The sequence below is a fragment of the Scylla paramamosain genome, chromosome 11, assembly GCF_035594125.1.
Source record: "Scylla paramamosain isolate STU-SP2022 chromosome 11, ASM3559412v1, whole genome shotgun sequence".
NCBI classification, from domain to species: domain Eukaryota; kingdom Metazoa; phylum Arthropoda; class Malacostraca; order Decapoda; family Portunidae; genus Scylla; species Scylla paramamosain.
Genome location: NC_087161.1, coordinates 11270001 through 11293434, shown reverse-complemented (window position 1 = coordinate 11293434; position 23434 = coordinate 11270001). Strand labels below are relative to the sequence as shown.

At 37.5% G+C, this 23434-nt stretch overlaps 1 protein-coding gene across 1 annotated transcript in view; it reads left to right on the top strand.

Annotated features, from left to right (window-relative positions):
* Window positions 1–23434, top strand: part of LOC135104948 (bromodomain-containing protein 7-like) — a 192221-nt gene that overhangs the window by 122011 nt on the left and 46776 nt on the right. The window contains 1 exon segment of the mRNA XM_064012763.1: window positions 11213–11399. Within this exon segment, the coding sequence (XP_063868833.1) occupies window positions 11213–11399 (187 nt within the window).

Here is a 23434-nt window from a genome sequence, read left to right as displayed (position 1 = left end):
GACCTGTGGAACAATTATATAAGGAAGAGGAACAAATATGTCAAAACTCACAGAGATGAGCAGAAAAATTTTGAAAGGAACATTGTGGAGAAATGTAAAGACCAACCAAAATTATTTTATAAATTCATCAATGGAAAATTAAAGAGTAAAGATTAAATAAATACGGTAAAAGCTGGAGAAGAGACCATGGATGACCTAGAAGAGGTAGCTGAATTGTTTAACAAATACTTCCACTCTGTGTTTACTAAGAAAAATTATTTCAGAGGTGAGAGGACAACTTTAGAAAAAGGGACTGACTTAAAGGAGATTAAAACATCAGTAAATGAAGTAAAGAATATGTTGGAAGACCTGGATGTAAGGAAAGCAATGGGTCCTGATGGTGTATCGAGTTGGATTTTAAAAGAGTGTAGCTCACAATTAGTCTCAGCATTGCACAATATAATTAGCACTACCCTGGTAAAAGGCAGAGTACCCATAGACTGGAAACAGGTGGATATTACCCCAATCCACAAGACCTGAAGTAAAGAAGATCCATTAAATTATAGACCTGTATCGCTCACAAGTGTGGTGGCAAAGATTTGTGAAAAGATTATCAAGAACAGATGGTTGAAATACCTAGAAGACAACAAGGTGATAACAGAGAAACAGTTTGGTTTCAGAAAAGGAAGATCTTGTGTTACGAATTTGATATGTTTCTACTCAAGAGTAATAGATGTAGTGCAAGAGAGAGATGGATGGACCAACTGCATATACTTAGATCTGAGATAAGCATTCGATAAAGTTCCACACAGAAGACTAATATGGAAATTGGAAAAGATTGGAGGACTTGGTGGATCACTGTTAAAGTGGATGACTGACTTTTTGACACACAGAGAAATGAGGGCAGTAATTAAAGGCAGCAGGTTGAACTGGAGAACGGTAATAAGTGGAGTCCCACAAGGTTCGGTACTTACACCTATTATGTTCGCAATTTATGTAAATGATACGATAGAAGGTGTAGAAAGTTACATGAACCTTTTCGCTGATGATGCTAAGATTATGAGAAAAGTAACAAATGAAGAGTATTGCAATGCTTTAAATCAGGACTTAATTAAAACTAATGAATGGTCATTGAGGTGGAATATGGAGTTTAATGCTAAAAAAAATGTAGTGTGATGAGGTTTGGAAAAAGTGTGAAAAGACCAGTTGGCAACTATTACTTAGGGAATGAGGAAATCTCTATAAGACCAGAAGAAAAAGATCTAGGAGTAATTATTACTGATAATTTATCATTTGGGAAGCACATGAACAAGATTATAGGAGAAACATATATTCTGCTGAGAAACATCAAGATAGCATTCTTCTGTATTGATGAAGATATGATAAAAAAAACTGATAACAACGATGATACGTCCGAGATTGGAGTACACAGCATTAGTGTGGTCGCCAAGTTTGAAAAAGGATACAAGAAAGTTAGAAAGAATCCAGAGAGCTGCAACTAAAATCCTTGTAAGCTTAAGAGAATATAGTTATGAGGAAAGGTTGAAGAGATTGGACCTGACTACACTAGAAAAAAGGAGGGAAAGAGGTGATTTGATAGCATTTATGTAAGGAAAGAGAAATTTTAAAGAAAGGAATATAATCAAGGACTTAAGGAAACAAGTGAAGGAAAAAAAATAAATGAGGACCTAAAAGAAAAAAAAGAGATTTTATTGAAGGGAAAAGGACATGAAGTTAAGGAAGTGCTACATAAAAGAAGACCAGGATTAAATGACAGACTAAAAGTGGCATATACAAACATGAATCGGTTAAAAAGGTCATCAGCACTAGAAATAGAGGACTACGTAAGAGAACAACAACTAGATATCATGGAAATCACAGAAACAAAATTAACTAGAAATTTAGCAACATGGAACATAGGGGAAGGCAAATATAACATATGGATGAGAAAACATGAAAATAAGCAAAAAATAAATGATTGTGATAGACGTGACCACTTTAGAAGGGGAAGCTGAAGAGCTGAAACTGGGGCTGAGATGGAAAGCAGTTGGTTATATGAATTTAATAATAGTTTATATCCCACCAAAAACAAAGGCTACAAGAAAAAATTAAATAACACAAGAAATCACTTAGAGTCTTTTCTCAAAGAAAATGATGCCATATTCATAATGGGAAGGCTTTAATTGTAAGGAAGTGTCATGGGAAAACTGGACAACAGCAAATGGCAGTGTCATGGAGAAACAAAGTTTTGGAGTTAGCCATGGAAAACATCACACAGTGGGTTGAGGTAAACAAGATTTTGCAGGAGCAACAAACCAGCATGACTTGATCTGATTTTTATGAAGAAAGTGGACATAATAGAGAATATGATGTACAAGAACACAATTGGTAAGAGTGACCACACTCTAATACTTCTGGTTAAATGAAGGAGATATGGAAATGAAAAATGAGGACCACAAAAAAGACTGGTATAACTATAGTAAGGCAAATTTCCAGCAACTAAGGAAGTATTTTGAAGATACACGATGGGACCTATTCCTCAATACAAATGACACTGACAAGAAATGGGCCATCTTCTTAGAAACATACAAAAAAAGGAGTGGATTAATGGATACCAAAAAAGAAAACTGATCAACAAAAAAGGGAAGAGTGGTTTAGTTAGTAATTTATTAAAGTCAGACCACAAAAAAGAAAAAGCATGGAACAAGTGGAGAAAAAACGTGACTAGTTACAAAAGGAAAAGAAACCAATATGTTAAGACAAGAAGTAATGAATAAAAGAATTATGGAAAGAATATTATTGACAAATACAAGGTTGAACTGAAATTATTCTGCAGATATATCAATGGCAAAATAAAAAAAAAAAAAGATGAAATTAAGAAACCCATAGTCAGTGGTGAAATGACAGAAAATACAAATGAACTAGTAGAGGTGATGAATAATAGTTTTCAGTCAGTTTTTGTTAGAGAAAGTGTCTTCTATGAAATAACTAGAGCAACAGAAAGGCTAGACAAACTAACAAGGATAAGAACAACAAAACAAGAAGTCAAGAAGATGATGGACATACATGATAGGAGGAAGGCAGCAGGATCAAACTGTGTATCAAATTGGGTATTGTGGGAGTGCAGTCCCCAATTGTCTGAGATGTGCAACCTAATTAACTCCTCACTGAACCAAGGAGAAGTGCCAAAGGACCAGAAAGGGGGAGACATAGTTTCAGTATACAAAAATGAAAATAGGGAAGACCCTTTGAAATACAGACCCATTTCGCTAACAAGTGTAATAGCAGATATGTGAGAGGATAATGAAAAAGAAATGGACAGAACACCTGGAGACTAACAACATCTTAATAGAAAGACAATTTGGATTTAGAGGAGGCCTATCATGTACCACAGATTTAATAAGCTTCTATTCCAGAGTAATTTATACAGTTGATAAAAGAGAAGGATGGGTAGACTCTATATACCTAGACTTGAAAAAGGCATTTAATAAGGTGTCACAGAAACGTCAAATATGGAAATTGAAACACGAAGCAGGAATTGGAGGATCGGTACTAAAATGGATGGAAGATTTTTTTACTCAATAGAGAAATAAGGACAGTAATTTAAAATATCAAATCAAGCTGAAAAGAGGTGATAAGTGGGGTCCCACAAGGATGTTTATTGGCACTGATTATGTTTACAGTGTATGTAAAAGATACAGTAGAAGGCGTAATGGGCTACATAAGCATGTTTGCAGATGATGCCAAGATAATGAGAAAAGTGACAAACCAAGAAGACTGTGCTGCCCTGCAACTAGAGCTTGATAAGATAAATGAATGAGCTTGCAAATGGCAAATGGAATTTAATGCTGAGTGCAGCTTGGAATTCGGAAGGAGTAGTAGAAGAATTAAAGGAATTATTCTTTAGCCAATGAAAGAATTAGTAAAACAACAGAAGAGAAAGACTTGGGAGTAATTATAATCGATAAGTTATTGTCTGAGAATCACATAACCTGCTCAGAAATATAAAGACAGCATTTAAGTACCTGGATGAAGATATGATCAAGAAACTGATAACATGGATGATACAACCAAGACTGGAATATACATGGTGTGGTCACCAAGACTAAAGAAAGAAATCAGAAAGCTGGAAAGAATATAGAGCTGCAACAAAAATACTAGCAAGACTGAGCAATCTCCCATATGAAGAAAGACAAAAAATTAGGGCTAACAACACTGGAAGAAAGAAGACAGAGAGGAGATCTAACAGCTATATTCAGAATGCAAGAGGAAATGAAGAAGATTGATAGAGAAGACTTATTGATCAGGGATGCAAGTGATAGAAGAGGACATAACAAGAAACTGAAAAAGAGCACATACAGAAGAGACCTCAAGAAATACAGCTTTCCACATAGATGTATTACAGCTTGGAATGAACTCAATTAAGTTTTTGTGTTTGCAAAAACAGTTCATGAATTTAAGGGAAAGTTAGATGCTAAGAAATATAGAGATGGGACAGTGCAAGTCTAAGTATGTCTCTTCCTGTGTCTCACAACTAGGTAGATACACACAAACAACATACAACACACACACACACACACACACACACACACACACACACACACACACACACACACACACACACACACACACACACACACACACACACACACACACACACACACACACACACACACACACACACTGGAAGAAATTGGATTATCAACACTGCAAGAAAGAAGGGAAAGAGGAGACCTGATAACAATGTTCAAATTAGTAAATGGCATGGAGAAGATGGACAGAGATGACCTAGTTGTAAAAGTGGAGGAAGGAGATAGACGTACAAGGGGACATATGAAGAAATTAAAGAAGAGTCATTGTTTGGGAGATATTAAGAAATACAGCTTTCCGCATCGAACGGTTGAAATATGGAATGACTTAAAAGAAGAGGTGGTTGCGGCAAAGAGTGTGCACATGTTTAAAGAGAGTTGGACAAATTCGGGTATGGAGACAGGACTAATTGAGCTTTGGCTCGGACCCTGTACTATACAACTAGGTAAACACACACACACACACACACACACACACGGCAGCGGCGGAAGTGACAGGACGTGTTTCCTAGTGCTCTGCATATAGAAGGAAAGAAAACACAAATCGCTCACAGTGGAACAAGATATGTTATGTAGGCACAGGAATACCTATGTGGTAGATAGGGAGGGGAGAAACAGTACGTGAGTATAGTTATCCTGTCTCTACACGGCAGCAGCGGAACTGACAGGACATGTTTCGTAGTGTTCTGCATATAGAAGGAAAGAAAAACACAAATCGCTCACAGTGGAACAAGATATGTTATGTAGGCACAGGATAGAAATAGAAATAGAAGGATAATGAATTATGTAGGAGTGTATATGCCACCTATGACCAATGTTTGGCAAAAAGAAGAGCACAAAGAGATGTTGGTAGATGTGTTAAAAGATCTTGAAAAGACAGTAATGGAAAGTAGTGATATAGTTATTGTTGGTGATTTTAATTGTAAGGAGATAAATTGGGAGACACTGACAACTACTGCAAGTGAGAAATAGAGTAATAGACTATTAAACTGGGCAGTTGAAAACTTTATGACTCAATGGGTTGATTGTGATACCAGATTTATTGGAAGAGATAAACCATCAAGACTTGGTTTAGTGTTTTAGGACATGGAAATTATTGAAACTATACACTATGATAGCCTTCTTAGGTAAAAGTGATCACGTGTTGATGGAATTTAATTTGAAAAATGAAAATGTAATCATTGATGAAAATTATAAGGCAAAAAAGATTTAAATATAGTAAAGCTGACTTTGAAAAATTGAAAAAGTACTTTATTGCCATGGACTGGAAAGACTGAAGATGCAAAAAATGTTCGGTAAAAATTAGATGAATTTACAAGGATATACAATTCTGCTGTGGAGAAATTTGTACTTAGAGGAGGAGCAAGATGTAGAAAGGGTAAAGAATGGTTCAATACAAAATGCAAAGAGGCTAGAAATTTTAAGTCAAATGCTTGGAATAGATGAAAGAAGAGGAAAACTGAGAGCAGATGGGAGGAATATATTGATGTTAGAAACAAGTACATTGTGATAATAAGAATGGAGAGAAGAAACTATGAAAGAGATATAATGCATAAGTGTATAAATGAACCCAAACTATTCTTTAGACATATTAATGGAAAGATGAACAAGAAGGATGGTGTATCAAGATTGAAAGGTGAAGGAAAAATCTATGAGGATGCACAGGACATGGTGGAGGTTATGAACAATAGTTTCAGATTGGTATTTACTGTGGAAGGAGAGTTTGATGCTGGAAGGGATAAGTTGGTGAGGAATATACTAAGTACAGTCTCAGTCAGTTATGAGGAAATACTTAAGATGATGGAAGAACTTGATGTAAATAAAGCAACTGGTCCAGATGGAGTTTTAAACTGGATATTGAAGGAATGTAGAGAACAACTGGCTGATAAAATTCAGTCTAGTGGTGACATCACTATCACAGGGAAGAGTACCAAAAGACTGGAAGAGAGCAGATATTACACCAATATTGAAAGGAGGAAATCAGGAAAACCCACTAAATTATAGACCAGTGTCCTTGACTAGTGTTGTAGGAAAACTATGTGAAAGAACAATAAAGGAAAGATGGATGGAACATTTGGTAAATTGTCAATTTGAATTTAGGAGGGGAAGATCATACTCCATGAACTTATTATCCTTTTATTCAAGGGTAGTTGATATTGTGCATGAGAGAGACAAATGGGTGGATGGTGTCTACTTAGACTTGAAGAAAGCATTTGACAAAGTATCACACCAAAGATTGCTATGGAAGATAAAAAAATTGTGGAAATATTGGAAGAAAACTGCTGGAGTAGATGGAGGATTATCTGGATGATAGAGAGATGAGAACTGTAATACAAGACCAAAATTAATCTTGGCTGAAAGTATCTAGTGGTGTCCCACAGGGGTCAGTGGGACACCACTGACCCCTTTGGGCCGATAATGTTTGTAATATATGTGAACGACATAAATGAAGAAATAGATAGTTATATGAACTTATTTGCAGATGATGCTAAGCTGATGAGAAGGGTAGAAAATGTAAATGACTGTATGGTACTGCAAGATGATTTAAATAAGATAAATAGATGAAGTAAATCTTGGAAAATGGAATTCAATTTGAGTGAATGTAAAGTAATGGAGTTTGGTAAGAGTAAGAAAAGAATACAGTATCATTATGAGATGGATGATGTGAAGTGAAAGAAGTCAAAAGAGGAAGTGGATTTAGGAGTAACAGTTCCTGAAAATTTGACTCCGGACAGACGCATTGATAAAGTTACTGGAGAGACGATGAATTTGTTAAAAAAGAGTAAAAATGGCATTCTCATATTTGAGTGAAGGAATGATAAAAAAGTTGTTGATTTTCATGATAAGACCAAGATTGGAATATGCAGTGGTTTGGTCTCCTCATACAAAGAGGAATATTGTAAAATAAGAAAGAGTACAAAGAGCAGTCACTAAGATGGTTCCAGAGTTGAGCAAGTCAACCTATGAAGAGAGATTAAAAATTTTGGAAATTCCTACCCTTGAAAATAGGAGAGAGAGGAGATTGATAAACATCTATAGAATGATAAATGGTATGGAAAATGTGGACAAAAAATGTTTTATAAATTTAAACACACAGAGTACAAGGGGACACAGTAAGAAGCTGAAGAAAGGTAACTGTAGAAGAGACATCAAGAAGTGTAGTTTTCCTCATAGAAGTGTGAACAAATGGAATGAACTTTTTTTTTTTTTTTATGTAGGAAGGACACTAGCCAAGGGCAACAAAAATCCAATAAAAAAATATGCCCACTGAAATGCCAGTCCCATAAAAGGGTCAAAACAGTGGTCAAAAATTCATGAATAAGTGTCTTGAAACCTCCCTCTTGAGGGAATTCAAGTCAAAGGAAGGTGGAAATACAGAAGCAGGCAGGGAGTTCCAGAGTTTACCAGAGAAAGGGATGAATGATTGAGAATACTGGTTAACTCTTGCGTTAGAGAGGTGGACAGAATAGGGGTGAGAGAAAGAAAAAAGTCTTGTGTAGCGAGGCTGCGGGAGGAGGGGAGGCATGCAGTTAGCAAGATCAGAAGAGCAGTTAGCATGAAAATAGCAGTAGAAGACAGCTAGATATGCAACATTGCGGCAGTGAGAGAGGCTGAAGACAGTCAGTTAGAAGAGAGGAGTTGATGAGACAAAAAGCTTTTGATTCCACCCTGTCTAGAAGAGCAGTATGAGTGGAACCCCCACAGACATGTGAAGCATACTCCATACATGGACAGATAAGGCCCTTGTACAGAGTTAGCAGCTAGGAGGGTGAGAAAAACTGGCAGAGACGTCTCAGAACGCCTAACTTCATAGAAGCTGTTTTAGCTAGAGATGAGATGTGAAGTTTCCAGTTCAGATTAGAAGTAAAGGACAGACTGAGGATGTTCAGTGTAGAAGAGGGGGACAGTTGAGTGTCATTGAAGAAGAGGGGATAGTTGTCTGGAAGGTTGTGTCGAGTTGATAGATGGAGGAATTGAGTTTTTGAGGCATTTAACAATACCAAGTTTGCTCTGCCCCAATCAGAAATTTTAGAAAGATCAGAAATCAAGCGTTCTGTGGCTTCCCTGCATGAAATGTTTAACTCCTGAGGGGTTGGATGTCTATGAAAAGACGTGGAAAAGTGCAAGGTGGTATCATCAGCGTAGGAGTGGATAGGACAAGAAGTTTGGTTTAGAAGATCATTAATGAATAATAAGAAGAGAGTGGGTGACAGGACAGAACCCTGAGGAACATCACTGTTAATAGATTTAGGAGAAGAACAGTGACCATCTACCACAGCAGCAATAGAACGGTCAGAAAGGAAACTTGAGATGAAGTTACAGAGAGAAGGATAGAAACCATAGGAGGGTAGTTTGGAAATCAAAGCTTTGTGCCAGACTCTATCAAAAGCTTTTGATATGTCCAAGGCAACAGCAAAAGTTTCACCAAAATCTCTAAAAGAGGATGACCAAGACTCAGTAAAGAAACCCAGAAGATCACCAGTAGAGCGGCCTTGACGGAACCCATACTGGCAATCAGATAGAAGGTTGTGAAGTGATAGATGTTTAAGAATATTCTTGTTGAGGATAGATTCAAAAACTTTAGATAGGCAGGAAATTAAAGCAATAGGACAGTAGTTTAAGGGATTAGAACAGTCACCCTTTTTAGGAACAGGTTGAATGTAGGCAAACTTCCAGCAAGAAGGAAAGGTAGATGTTGACAGACAGAGCTGAAAGAGTTTGACTAGGCAAGGTGCAAGCACGGAGGCACAGTTTCGGAGAACAATAGGAGGGACCCCATCAGGTCCATAAGCCTTCCGAGTGTTTAGGCCAGCGAGGGCATGGAAAACATTATTGCGAAGAATTTTAATAGGTGGCATGAAGTAGTCAGAGGGTGGAGGAGAGGGAGGAACAAGCCCAGAATCGTCCAAGGTAGAATTTTTAGCAAAGGTTTGAGCGAAGAGTTCAGCTTTAGAAATAGATGTGATAGCAGTGGTGCCACCTGGTTGAAATAGAGGAGGGAAAGAAGAAGAGGCAAAGTTATTGGAGATATTTTTGGCTAGTTGCCAGAAGTCACGAGGGGAGTTAGATCTTGAGAGGTTTTGACATTTTCTATTAATGAAGGAGTTTTTGGCTAGTTGGAGAACAGACTTGGCATGGTTCTGGGCAGAAATATAAAGTGCATGAGATTCTGGTGATGGAAGGCTTAAGTACCTTTTGTGGGTCACTTCTCTATCATGTATAGCACAAGAACAAGCTGTGTTAAACCAAGGTTTAGAAGGTTTAGGACGAGAAAAAGAGTGAGGAATGTACACCTCCATACCAGACACTATCACCTCTGTTATTCACTCAGCACACAAAGATGGGTCTCTGACACAGAAGCAGTAGTCATTCCAAGGAAAATCAGCAAAATACCTCCTCAGGTCCCCCCAACTAGCAGAGGCAAAACGCCAGAGGCGCCTTCGCTTAGGGGGATCCTGAGGAGGGATTGGAGCGATAGGACAAGATACAGATATGAGATTGTGATCGGAGGAGCCCAACGGAGAAGAAAGGGTGACAGCATAAGCAGGATTAAAGGTCAGGAATGTTGGGCGTATCTCCAAGACGGTCAGGAATACGAGTAGGGTGTTGTACCAATTGCTCTTAGTCATGGAGGATAGCAAAGTTGTAGGCAAGTTCACCAGGATGGTCAGTGAAGGGAGAGGAAAGCCAAAGCTGGTGGTGAACATTGAAGTCTCCAAGAATGGAAATCTCTGCAAAAGGGAAGAGGGTCAGAATGTGCTCCACTTTGGAAGTTAAATAGTCAAAGAATTTCTTATAGTCAGAGGAGTTAGGTGAGAGGTATACAACACTTGGTGAAGATGTCAATGCCATAACTATCCATGCTTGTAAGACCAAACTGGATAGATATAGAGACAGGATAATAGATTACTCCCTTCCCGTAAGCCACAACTAGGTAAATACAACTTGGTAAATACACACACAGGTTTAGAAAAATTCTAGATGAACAGCTGGAGGAATTGAAATGGCAAAATCATCAAAGTGATTAAAGTGAAGAAAATTTCAGTAAGGGACATAGTAGATAAAAGAAAAATGGTAATCTTTAGTGCCAGAGAAAAGAAAATTTTCAATGAGGCAGTAAGGGAAAGAGAGGAGAGATAAATAGTGGTGGAGAAAGTGCAGAAAAAGGGGAAAAATAAAATAGTAAATGAAACCAAAAAAGTCCAAAGAATAGGGAAGTACACAAAGAGAGAAAGACTGATTTGAATATTTAATGCAAAGAAATACTACCAGGTTCAGAACAAATAACTGGCAAAACCTTTGAATGGAAAAGGACCTAAACAAACAAGGAAGAGATACATTAGTAAGAATCTCTCTCTCTCTCTCTCTCTCTCTCTCTCTCTCTCTCTCTCTCTCTCTCTCTCTCTCTCTCTCTCTCTCTCTCTCTCTCTCTCTCTCTCTCTCTCTCTCTCTCTCTCTCTCTCTCTCTCTCTCTCTCTCTCCCAGGAAGACAAATCCTGTGGTTGGGGAGGGAATAATGTACTGAAAGTAAAATTTTCAGTATTGTACCTTCCTTACCACATTAGTTAAACTTAAAATTTGTGTAAAGTATATTAACTTTACATTAAGTTGCCTTTATTAAATAATGGGATTTTACCTTCCAGCTTGGATTTCTAAGACAGCGAGGAGATGGCACCACTTCCCTCAGTTTCCTAACAGGTTGCGAGGGTGGTGGAGATGTTGGTTCCAAGGACAAGCCTGTGAGTCTAGGTCTTTTGACAGGAAAGCTCACCCAGGGTTCAGCTACCCTCCACAACTACCGAGAGGACAAGAGGAGTATGGCTAAACCTAGTGAGTACTACCTGAGAATTTGAATATTATGTATGACTTGTCAAGAGGGTTAAATAAATATAAATGTGCATGAAGTAATTGAGAGTGAGGTTCTCCTATTTGGAAATTTAAAAGTAATATTAAAAACTTTGCTCCACAGACATCTCCCTTGCATACAAAAGTTACCTAACCATTTTGCTAGCTAAAGCAAAGAGTGATCACAAATGATAACTCTTCCTTATGCCAATATGTCAGACACTGAATCCATTATTCTATGCTTTGAAAAATATATGGGTGACTAACCTAAGATCCCATGTAGTTTCTTTCTCCAGGCCAATTTTTTCTGACTGAGTAGGAGCGAGTTGTTAGTTTGTGCAATGTGATGCTTACATCAGCAGGAGTCCTACAGTTGTTTGGTGCTGACTGTATTTTACACTTCCTCTTTTTCACATGGTCCATATCTCACTCTACATGTGTTTGTCATGTGGCATTTCACCTCCATTACATTCAGTTTCCTCATTCCCATGCCTTCATACTTTATGCATGGCTCAACCTGATGCAGTGCAGTCAGTACCACTATTTTTTGTAATGTCACTGCATGCATTCAGAGTAATTTTCATCCTAACACTATTCATGCCCCTCTTGCTCACTTCTATATCTTTTCCTTTAATCACAGCAACATGCAACCCTACATAGGTACTTAACCTTATTGTCTATAGCATGGGTTGAAAATGGGCTATCCTAGCTGATTTTTCCCAAGTAAAACAAAATTCTAAATGAGAGAATTTTAGAAAATTATTCTTACTATATCAGTCAAAAATATGATAAGAAATGACCATGTAAAAAAAAGCTATGCAACAAAATCAGTCTAATCTGTGATATTTTATACTTTTCTTTTGATTGCCCACAAAACAATATGACAAGAGACAAAAATCAGCGATCAGTGAGTTCACTGCAGGTGACCACCTCCTTGCCAGCCATATGATAAATTTCCCTGCATATATTTATGTTCATGTGTGTGTGTGTGTTTGTGATTACCTAGTTGTGTCATGCGAGAAAGGAGCTATGCTTGTACTGTCCTGCCTCTGTATCTATTATTATCTAACTTGGCCTTGAAATTATGAATACTTTTTGCTTGTACCACATCCTTATTTAGACAGTTCCATGTATCAATTACTCTTTGTGGAAAATTTTTTTTTTTGATATCTCTTTTATAAATTTCCTTTTTCAGCTTCTTTCCATGTCCTCTAGTGTCTCTCATATTCCATGTCACAATGGCATTGCTGTCTAGCTTTTCCAGTCCTTCCATTAGTCTATATATCATAATTAAGTCTCCTCTCTCCCTTCTTTGTTCCAGAGTTGGAAGGTTTTGTTTTTCTAGTCTCATTTCATATGTCTCTTCACCTAAGTTTGGGATCATCTTTGTTGTTGCTCTTTGTATCCTCTCCAGTTTCCTGATGTGTTTCTTGAGACTTGGTGACCATACTACAGCTGCATATTCCAATTTCAGTTGAATCATCGTTACAATTAGTTTCTCATCATTTCTTCATCCAAGTATGCAAATGCAATTCTTGTATTCCTTGGCAAAGTCATTGTTTCCCCAACAATCTTGTTTAGATGGTAATCAGCTGTTAATGTGTCTGCTACTATGACTCCAAGATCTTATCCTTTATTCTTTTTCCAATATAGTCATCTCCCAACTTGTAATCACTAGATAGTCTTTTCTTTGCATTAAAATTCATCTCCCATTTACAGCTCCATTTTTCAATCTCATTCAAATCTTGTTGTGAAGCTTTCCAATCTTCATTCGTTTCTATTTTTTTTTTTTTTTTTTTCATCAATTTACTATCATCTGCAAATAAACTCGTATAGCTGTTGATCCCTTCTGTCATATCCTTAATGTACACAGTGAACATGACTGGAGCCAGTATTCTGGAGTTGATTTCTACTGAAGTTACTGTTACATACCTTTCCATATCATCTTCTGATGTTTGAACTACTTATTACTGTTGATGAAGTAGCACCTGTGGTTGCTTTGTGTCAACCTTGACATAATCTACTTGCTACTTTTCTCCAAGATGACTTTTGATCTCTAATAACTGTTCTCATTTCTCTATTGCTTAGGAAGTCTTCCATCCACTTTAAGAGTCCCCCACTCACTCCACCGATGTTCTTTATCTTCCACAGGAATCTCACATGACATCTTGTCAAAGGCCTTTTTCAAATCCAGGTAGATATCATCTACCCATCCATCTCGCTCTTGTACTGTGTCAATTATTCTCAAGTAAAAACAAAATCAAATTAGTTGTACATGATCTTCCTCTAAGAAATCAAAATTGTCTATCAGTTATCGTGCCATTTTCTTCCAAAAATTTCATCCATCTATCTTTCACAACTCATTCACATATTTTTGCTACAACTGATGTTAATGATATTGGTCTATAATTCAGAGGATCTTTTTTACACCCTCCTTTAAATATTGGTACAATATCAGCCTTTTTTCCAGTCCCTTGGTACCTTCGTCTCTTGTAATGAATGCTCTACAATATGATGTGTTATGTCTGCCAACTGACTATTGCATTCCTTTAAAACCCAGTTTGATATATCATCTGGTTCATATGCTTTATCTTCTTCTAACTTCTGCATCATTTCCTGTATTTCATCAATAGTTACATTAATCTCTTCAAGAGATTAATGTAACTATTTGCTTCTTCACTTTATGTAACTGCTGCTTCTTCACTTTCTTGTATTATAAACTCGCTTTCTTTGGTGAAGACTGACTGAAAGGCATCACCTGTCACCTCCATCATATCTTTGCCATCCACCTCTAATTTTTCAATTATTTTCTTTCATTGTACTTTGTTGTTGATATGTCTGTAGAACAGTTTGGGTTGGTCTTTGCATTTATCTATTATATCTTTCACATATTTTCTATGCTCTTCTCTTTGTATCTTAACATATTAATTTCTCTTTGTCTTATACTCTACCCACAAATTTTATCTTTCTCTCTTCCATTTTTTCCAAGCAGTATCTTTTTTTTATCTATTAAACCAGTCCAACTTCTCTTCCTCTTACTTTTGGTATATATCTTTGCACTCCATTATATATTTTGACAAATTCTTTCCATTTCCTTTCCACTCCCCTTACTTCTTTAAACTTAGTCCAGTCAGGTTCTTCAAAGTATTTCTTAAGCTGATCATATTTTCATTTCTTATGATTGAATCTTCCAATCCTATGGTTTCTTCTCCTTAATTCTTCTTGAAATTCTTTTATGATTAGTTCTGTTACCACGTGATCACTTTTTCCTATTGAACATTTTCTGGTTCTTTTGTAAATACTGAATCTACTCTTGATGGTTCTTCATTTTCTATCTTGTTTTTTCTCTAACCCACTTGGTAAGTGTGTTTTCCATAGCTAATGTCAAGAGTGTGTATCCCCTTCCATGATTGTCAAATCTTCCCAACAAACTTCTTTGCAGTTAAAATCTCCTAGCAGTACTAACCTGTCATTCTTACTCAATATTTTGTCCAAACAATCTCTTGTGTCTTCCAATAGAGTATTATATTCATTTAAATCCCATGAACTTGTCTTAGGTGGGACATATACCACAGCAAAGGTCCTTATACCATTTCCTGCCTGTTTTATCTTCACTTCAATCATTTCCTTGTTTCTTTCTCCAAAAAAAAACACTTCACTTGTAGCTCTTTCCTTGTTAACCACCGTTTCTTTTTCTATTCTTCATCCACAAGTTGTACTTCTCTTCACCTGTATTAACTGCAGTACTTTCATCACTTAATTTAGATTCAGTAATTCCCATAATGTCAGGCTTATTTTCTTTTAAGAAATCATTTAACTCTTCTTGTGCTGATAATATCTCATTGGTATATGCCACCTTTAGCTCTTTCAACTCCTCTCCCTGTTTCCTATAAACCACTTCTTTAATTTCATGTCTGCAACTTTCCAGTAGAATTTCTTTTTCTCTTCCTTGGTTCATTCCCCATTTTTTTCCCTTGCTTGATTCAACATATTCATTTTCTTTCTTTCCTCTTCACTTAAGTCTTTTCTTATCCATATTTGTTTAAAGTTGTCTTTTTTTTTGACCAGACAATACTATTTCAGCTGCAATTTGAGATCTAAACCTAACTTTGATTGGCCTGTTGCCTCCTTCCACATATTTGCCAATCCTTGTGACTTCTTCAATCTCTTCCACTGTGCTGTCAATTTCCTCAACAGCTTGATGTATCACTTTCTTGACTGACTCTTTATCAAATTTCTTTCTTTCTTTCATATTTGATAGGTTTCTCTTCACCCTTGACACCAAACACTATTACAGACTTTTCTTTTTTACTGCGTCCCTAACTAACTTCTCCTTTTGCTTGATTTCTTTCACCACATAATTTTTCATCTCTTTCTTCAACTGCATTTCCATAATGTCTTGATATTCACCTTCTCCTCTTCCTGCTTTTTTGTCTAATCCTGTTGTCTTTTATTAATTTTGTTGACGTTTTCTGTATTTACATTTACTTTCTTAACACAGTCTTTAACTTTCTCCACATAACTGCCACAGCTTTTCCTTAATTCACAATTTTCTTTTTCTAGAGGAACTACCTAACCGTCAGTTCATGCACAGTTTTCTCGAGCATCAGAAGCTGTTGAAACACAGTCATTTATGGTATTTCTGTTTTTTTCTGGTCTAAAACCTCGGAAATACTTCATACCTGGACTATTACATACTTCCTCTAACCAACTCTCCATTCTGTCTTCGTCTTCATCAGCCATTTTTTTTTTTTTTTTTTTTTTTTTTTTACACTTACAGTTGTTCCACCTTTTGCTCGGGCACCACCGCCCTCTGCCATTTCTCTTGTTTATTTATTTATATATATATATATATATATATATATATATATATATATATATATATATATATATATATATATATATATATATATATATATATATATATATATATATATATATATATATATATATATATATATGGATTTTGTGTTGGAATATATTCCAACTTCTATCAAGCAAAGCTACATTGCTTCTGGAGCCCTTTTGCAACACGTCTGCTCAAGGCACGCGCCACACTGTGTGTATTTACCTAGTTGCGGTTTACAGGAGGGGGAGTAATCTCATGGTATCCTATCTCTATCCAGTTTGGTCTTAAAAGCATGGATAGTTATGGCATTGACAACATCTTCACTGAGTTCATTCCATTTCACACTTCTGTGAGGAAAACTGTACTTCTTGATGTCTCTTCTACAGTTAACTTTTTTTAACTTCTTACTATATCCCCTTGTACTCTTGTGTGTCTAAAGTTATAAAACATTTTTTGTCCACATTTTTCATACCATTTATCATTCTATAGGTGTTTATTAAATCTCTCTCTCTCTCTCTCTCTCTCTCTCTCTCTCTCTCTCTCTCTCTCTCTCTCTCTCTCTCTCTCTCTCTCTCTCTCTCTCTCTCTCTCTCTCTCTCTCTCTCTCTCTCTCTCTCTCTCTCTCTCTCTCTCTCTCTCTCTTCAAGGGTAGGAATTTCAAACATTTTTAATCTCTCTTCATAGGTTGACTTACTCAACTCCAGAACCATCTTAGTGACTGCTTTTTGTACTTTTTCTAATTTTACAATATTCCTCTTTGTATGAGACCACACCACTGCTGCATATTCTAATCTTGATCTTATCATAGAAATCAACAACTTTTTTTATCATTCCTTCATCCAAATATGAGAATGCCATTCTTACTCTTTTTAACAAATTCATCATCTCCAGTAATTTTATTAATGTGTCTGTCCAGAGTCAGGATTTTCAGTAACTGTTACTCCCAAATCCACTTCTTCTTGTGACTTCTTTAACTTCACACCATCCATCTCATAATGATATTGTATTCTTTTCTTACTCCTACCAAACTCCATTACTTTACATTTACTTAAATTGAATTCCATTTGCCAAGACTTACTCCTTCTATTCATCTTATTTAAATCACCTTGCAGTGTGTATGCATGTGTGTGTGTGTGTGTGTGTGTGTGTGTGTGTGTGTGTGTGTGTGTTTATTATTCTTGTGACATATTGGGAATTACCTATGCTTGTACTATCCCTACTACTCATACATATCTCTTGATATTCAGTTTGGCTTTAAATTCATGAATATTTCTAGATGAGACTGCTCCTGTAAAATCATCCCTCCAGTTATGTATACTGGTCCCTATAATTTCAGTGTACTTGGAACCTCAAAAATAATGGGAAAAAAATGGGACCATGTGCTCCCAATTGATCAGGACGTTTCGTGCCTAATAATCTTTCAAAATTATTTAATGACATGTGCTTCATGTCACTTTATTTTAATTTAAAAAATCAAAATGACGTGAAGTACAGTCAGCTGTGCAACGTTTCCCAGTTGTCAGAAGGTTTCACCTGTGGTGACCCCTGACAAATATATGCAACAGAGGCCTCCACTGGTGGTTGCAGTGATGCATTCCATTGTATATATATATTCCTTGAACTCTTTTATTATGGTATTGAGTGTAATATAGGTAATATATTATAAAGTAAGTGTATTTGAATTAATTTTAGGAATGCAATTATGAACATCATACCATAGCCTAACAAACTATCACAAAGTGCCAAGTGAAAAGATCCCATACAAATATATGTCTGTCTTTATTTGTATAGCTCATTAAAAGATTATTAACTGATTATATAATTATTATATAATAATAAGAATACACAAAAAATCTACTAGTATTCTATCATGCCTCCTTCCAGATTGATTTAGAAATAACTTATTGCTGAATTTGTCTTATGCTTTCCTCTTTATAATAGGTATAGATAGATGATGGTATTATCATATTCACACTGAATATCTGAGCTTTCAGTTATAACCAAAATTCCAATATACATATATATATATATATATATATATATATATATATATATATATATATATATATATATATATATATATATATATATATATATATATATATATATATATATATATATTTTTTTTTTTTTTTTTTTTTTTTTTTTTTTTTTATAGGAAGGACACTGGCCAAGGGCAACAAAAATCTAATTAAAAAAAATGCCCACTGAAATGCCAGTCCCATAAAAGGGTCAAAGCAGTGGTCAAAAATTGATGGATAAGTATCTTGAAACCTCCCTCTAGAAGGAATTCAAGTCATAGGAAGGTGGAAATACAGAAGCAGGCAGGGAGTTCCAGAGTTTACCAGAGAAAGGGGATGAATGATTGAGAATACTGGTTAACTCTTGCATTAGAGAGGTGGACAGAATAGGGGTGAGAGAAAGAAGAAAGTCTTGTCCAGCGAGGCCACGGAAGGAGGGGAGGCATGCAGTTAGCAAGATCAGAAGAGCAGTTAGCATGAAAATAGCAGTAGAAGACAGCTAGATATGCAACATTGCGGCGGTGAGAGAGAGGCTGAAGACAGTCAGTTAAGCCTGGTACACATTATGCATCATGTATCAGCCACGTGATGCAGTAGTGGTGTTGAAAAAAATTACTAGCGGCCAAACTGTACTGCATCACTGCTCACATTGTTCTCGGCAACTTCTCGCGCGCCAGCTGCTCAGTGACAGTTCAACTTTCATGCGGGGAGGATGTGCGCCGATGATGGAATCTGCCAGGAGACTCTACTATGGAGTGTAGTTGCTCTGTGTGCAGCAAAAAAGAAACTTTTGAGGAGGAAGAAACGTAGAGCCTTGTGGTGTAAGCAATGGCTTTCTCGGCGACATCTGAAGGGAAGCTTCAATCAAATATTTATGGAGCTACAGGTCGAAAATCCAACAGACTTCGAAAAATTACACAAGAATGCCAATCCCTGCATTCTATAAATTGCTGACAAAAATTGAACCCTACATTTGTAAGCAGGACACCAGCTTTCGGGACAGCATATCACCAGGAGCTCGTCTGGAGGCTACACTACGCTTTCTTTTATTGTTTCCAAGCTTGCACTTCTGACGCTTCTCATTTTATACTGCTTGGACTTGATGTTCCAAACAGATGGATGTTCCTTGAGCAATTCAATGAAATGTTGGGTGTTGGCCCTTGTCCACTCAAAGGGTATGGCGGGTGGTGGAGATTGGAGAGCCATCGCCGCTGGAGCGGAGCGTGACCGGACGTCCTGTCGCTCTGACTGGTCATGCATCACTGAGCTGCAATTTGAAAATCGAGCCGACCCAGCAAACACGTTGGTGATGCGCTTTCGTGTTGAAAAACGACTTTTTCAACACATCCATTCAACACGATGCGCATCATGATACATAATGTGTACGGGGCTTTAGAGGAGAGGAGTTGATGAGACGAAAAGCTTTTGATTCCACCCTGTCTAGAAGAGCAGTAGGAGTGGAACCCCCCCCCAGACATGTGAAGCATACTCCATACATGGACGGATAAGGCCCCTTGTACAGAGTTAGCAGCTGGAAGGGTGAGAAAAACTGGCGGAGACGTCTCAGTAACACCTAACTTCATAGAAGCTGTTTTAGCTAGAGATGAGATGTGAAGTTTCCAGTTCAGATTATAAGTAAAGGACAGACCGAGGATGTTCAGTGTAGAAGAGGGGGGACAGTTGAGTGTCATTGAAGAAGAGGGGATAGTTGTCTGGAAGGTTGTGTCAAGTTGATAGATGGAGGAATTGAGTTTTTGAGGCATTGAACAATACTAAGTTTGCTCTGCCCCAATCAGAAATTTTAGAAAGATCAGAAGTCAGGCATTCTGTGGCTTCCCTGCGTGATATGTTTACCTCCTGAAGGGTTGGACGTCTATGAAAAGACGTGGAAAAGTGCAGGGTGGTATCATCAGCGTAGGAGTGGATAGGACAAGAAGTTTGGTTTAGAAGATCATTAATGAATAATAAGAAGAGAGTGGGTGACAGGACAGAACCCTGAGGAACACCACTGTTAATAGATTTAGGAGAAGAACAGTGACAGTCTACCACAGCAGCAATAGAACGGTCAGAAAGGAAACTTGAGATGAAGTTACAGAGAGAAGGATAGAAACTGTAGGAGGGTAGTTTGGAAATCAAAGCTTTGTGTCAGACTCTATCAAAAGCTTTTGATATGTCCAAGGCAACAGCAAAAGTTTCACCAAAATCTCTAAGACCAAGACTCAGTAAGGAATGCCAGAAGATCACCAGAAGAGCGGCCTTGACGGAACCCCATACTGGCGATCAGATAGAAGGTTGTGAAGTGATAGATGTTTAAGAATCTTTCCTGTTGAGGATAGATTCAAAAACTTTAGATAGGCAGGAAATTAAAGCAATAGGACGGTAGTTTTGAGGGATTAGAACGGTCACCCTTTTTAGGAACAGGTTGAATGTAGGCAATATATATATATATATATATATATATATATATATATATAGTATATATATATATATATATATATATATATATATATATATATATATATGCACATACAAACACACACACACACACACACACACACACACACACACACACACACACACACACACACACACACACACACACACATATATATATACAGTCATACCTCATGATTCGAATGTCCTTAAATATGAACAACTCCCAATTCAACCAGGATTGGCGAATAAATTTTGTTCTCCAATTCAAGCGACACCATTTAGACCGTCATTCAAGCAACTACTATCTTCCATGCAAGTTAATGTATTACCTGTTAATTGTTTCATTTATTGGTATGTTATGAAAGGTATAATATATGATAAATACCAAATGTATACTATCGTCTATAGTGGTAAACAGGTTGTTGAACCAAGGTCATTGACTAAGCTGGTGGGCAATGTAGGTTGGTGAAGGAAGCATAAAGTGTGTGTGTGTTCTCTCTCTCTCTCTCTCTCTCTCTCTCTCTCTCTCTCTCTCTCTCTCTCTCTCTCTCTCTCTCTCTCTCTCTCTCTCTCTCTCTCTCTCTCTCTCTTTCTTCTTCCCTCCCTCCCCTTTTCCAGTCCCTTTCCCCCCTCCCATCCCCTCCCCCTCCCCTGCCCCTCTCCTCCCTTCCCTCCTTCCCTCTCCATTTCACCCATCTTCCCTCCTTCCACACTCTCTCTCTCTCTCTCTCTCTCTCTCTCTCTCTCTCTCTCTCTCTCTCTCTCTCTCTCTCTCTCTCTCTCTCTCTCTCCTCTCTCTCTCTCTCTCTCTCTCTCTCTCTCTCTCTCTCTTCCCTTCTCTTCTCTCCTCTCTCTCTCCTCTCGTCTCCTCTCTCCTCTCCTCTCCTCTCCTCTCCTCTCCTCTCCTCTCCTCTCCTCCTCCTCTCCTCTCCTCTCCTCTCTCCTCTCCTCTCCTCTCCTCTCCTCTCTCTCTCCTCTCTCTCTCTCTCTCTCTCTCTCTCTCTCTCTCTCTCTCTCTCTCTCTCTCATGTACTCTCCTTCCCAGGTATGTCCCTTCCTCCCATTGTTCCTTGCCTCTTCCTCTTTTTTTTTTTCAGGTCTCAAGCCTCCCTCCCTGTTATCTCCCCTCCCCTTATTTGTCAGAGATAAGGGACAAGATAGTCCTACATCTCTCTCCCTTTCCCTCTCCTTCATTCTGTTATTTTTGCTTCATCCTTCCCCACTCTTTCATTCTCATATAATTCCATTTTCATTCTCTGACAGTCTCATTCTATTTAGCAATTCCCAGGATTGTTCTTACTTTCACAGAGAGAGAGAGAGAGAGAGAGAGAGAGAGAGAATTTTAGTGCAAAATAAAAATTGTCTACATTACAATTGTTTTCAAGACCAAAGATGCCAGGAACTTTTGATGATTCATCATTTTGAGGTACTTCATGTTTTCTTTTACTGTATTTTTTCTATAATATAGGTTATTTTCATTCATAAAAAACAAAAAGAATAGAAGGATTTTGGGATCTGGAACTGATTGATTCCTTTTACATTAATTTGAATGGGATAAATTGCTTCCCAGTTCAAACCTTCCCAATTTGAACAGCCCAAAAAGAACCAATAAAGTTTGAATCACGAGGTACCACTGTGTGTGTGTGTATTTACCTAGTTGTTCTTTATGGGAAAAGAGCTATGCTTGTGCTGTCCCATCTCCATATCTTTTAATATCCAACTTAGCCTTGAATCCATGTATACTTTCTGCATTTACTATCTCCTCATCCAGACTATTCCATACATCAGTACTTCTATATGGGAAACTATACTTTTTGACGTCTCTTCTACAAACACTCCTCTTCAGCCTCTTTCCATGTTCTCTAGTGTCCCGTGTATTCCAAACCATTAAGTCACTCCGGTCCCACCTCTACTCCCTCATATGCGTTATATTTTGCAATCAAGTCTCGCCTTTCTCTCCTCTCTTTCAACATTGGTAGATGTATCCTTTCCAGTCTCTCTTCATATGACAAGTCCCTGATACTTGGTACCATCTTCGTAGCTGCTCTCTGAACTCTCTCCAATTTCCTTATATCCTTTTTCTTGTATGGCAACCACACTACTGCTGCATATTCTAGGTCTAGGTCTTATCAGCGACACGATCATCTTCCTGTCCATCTCTTCATCCATATATGCAAAGGCCTGCCTTATTCTTCTCAACAAGTTATAGGTTTCTCCTGTAATTTTGCTAATGTGTCTCTCGGGGGTCAGGTTCCCATTCACTGTAACACCGAGATCCCTTTTCCTCTTCTGCTCCGCTCAACCTTACACCATTCAACACATAATTTCCTTTTACTCTTCTTGTACTTTTTTCCAAATTCTGTTACCTTACACTTCTTTAAATTAAATTCCATTTCCCATCTATAACTCCACTTTGATATCTTGTTCAGGTCTTCTTGTAATGTTCCACAGTCCTCTTCACTCTCAACTTTCTTCAGCAGCTTTGCATCATCCGCAAAAAGGCTCATGTAGCTGTTCACACTCTCCGTCATATCATTTATATAGACTGCAAACATGATTGGTGCAAGTACTGACCCTTGGGATACTCCACTTATGACTTCCCTCCATGATGATTTTTTTATCTTTTACTACCGTTCTCATTTCTCTGTTTGTCAAGAAATTTTCCATCCATCTCAGCAGGCCCCCCCTTAGCCCACCATTATGCTTCAACTTTC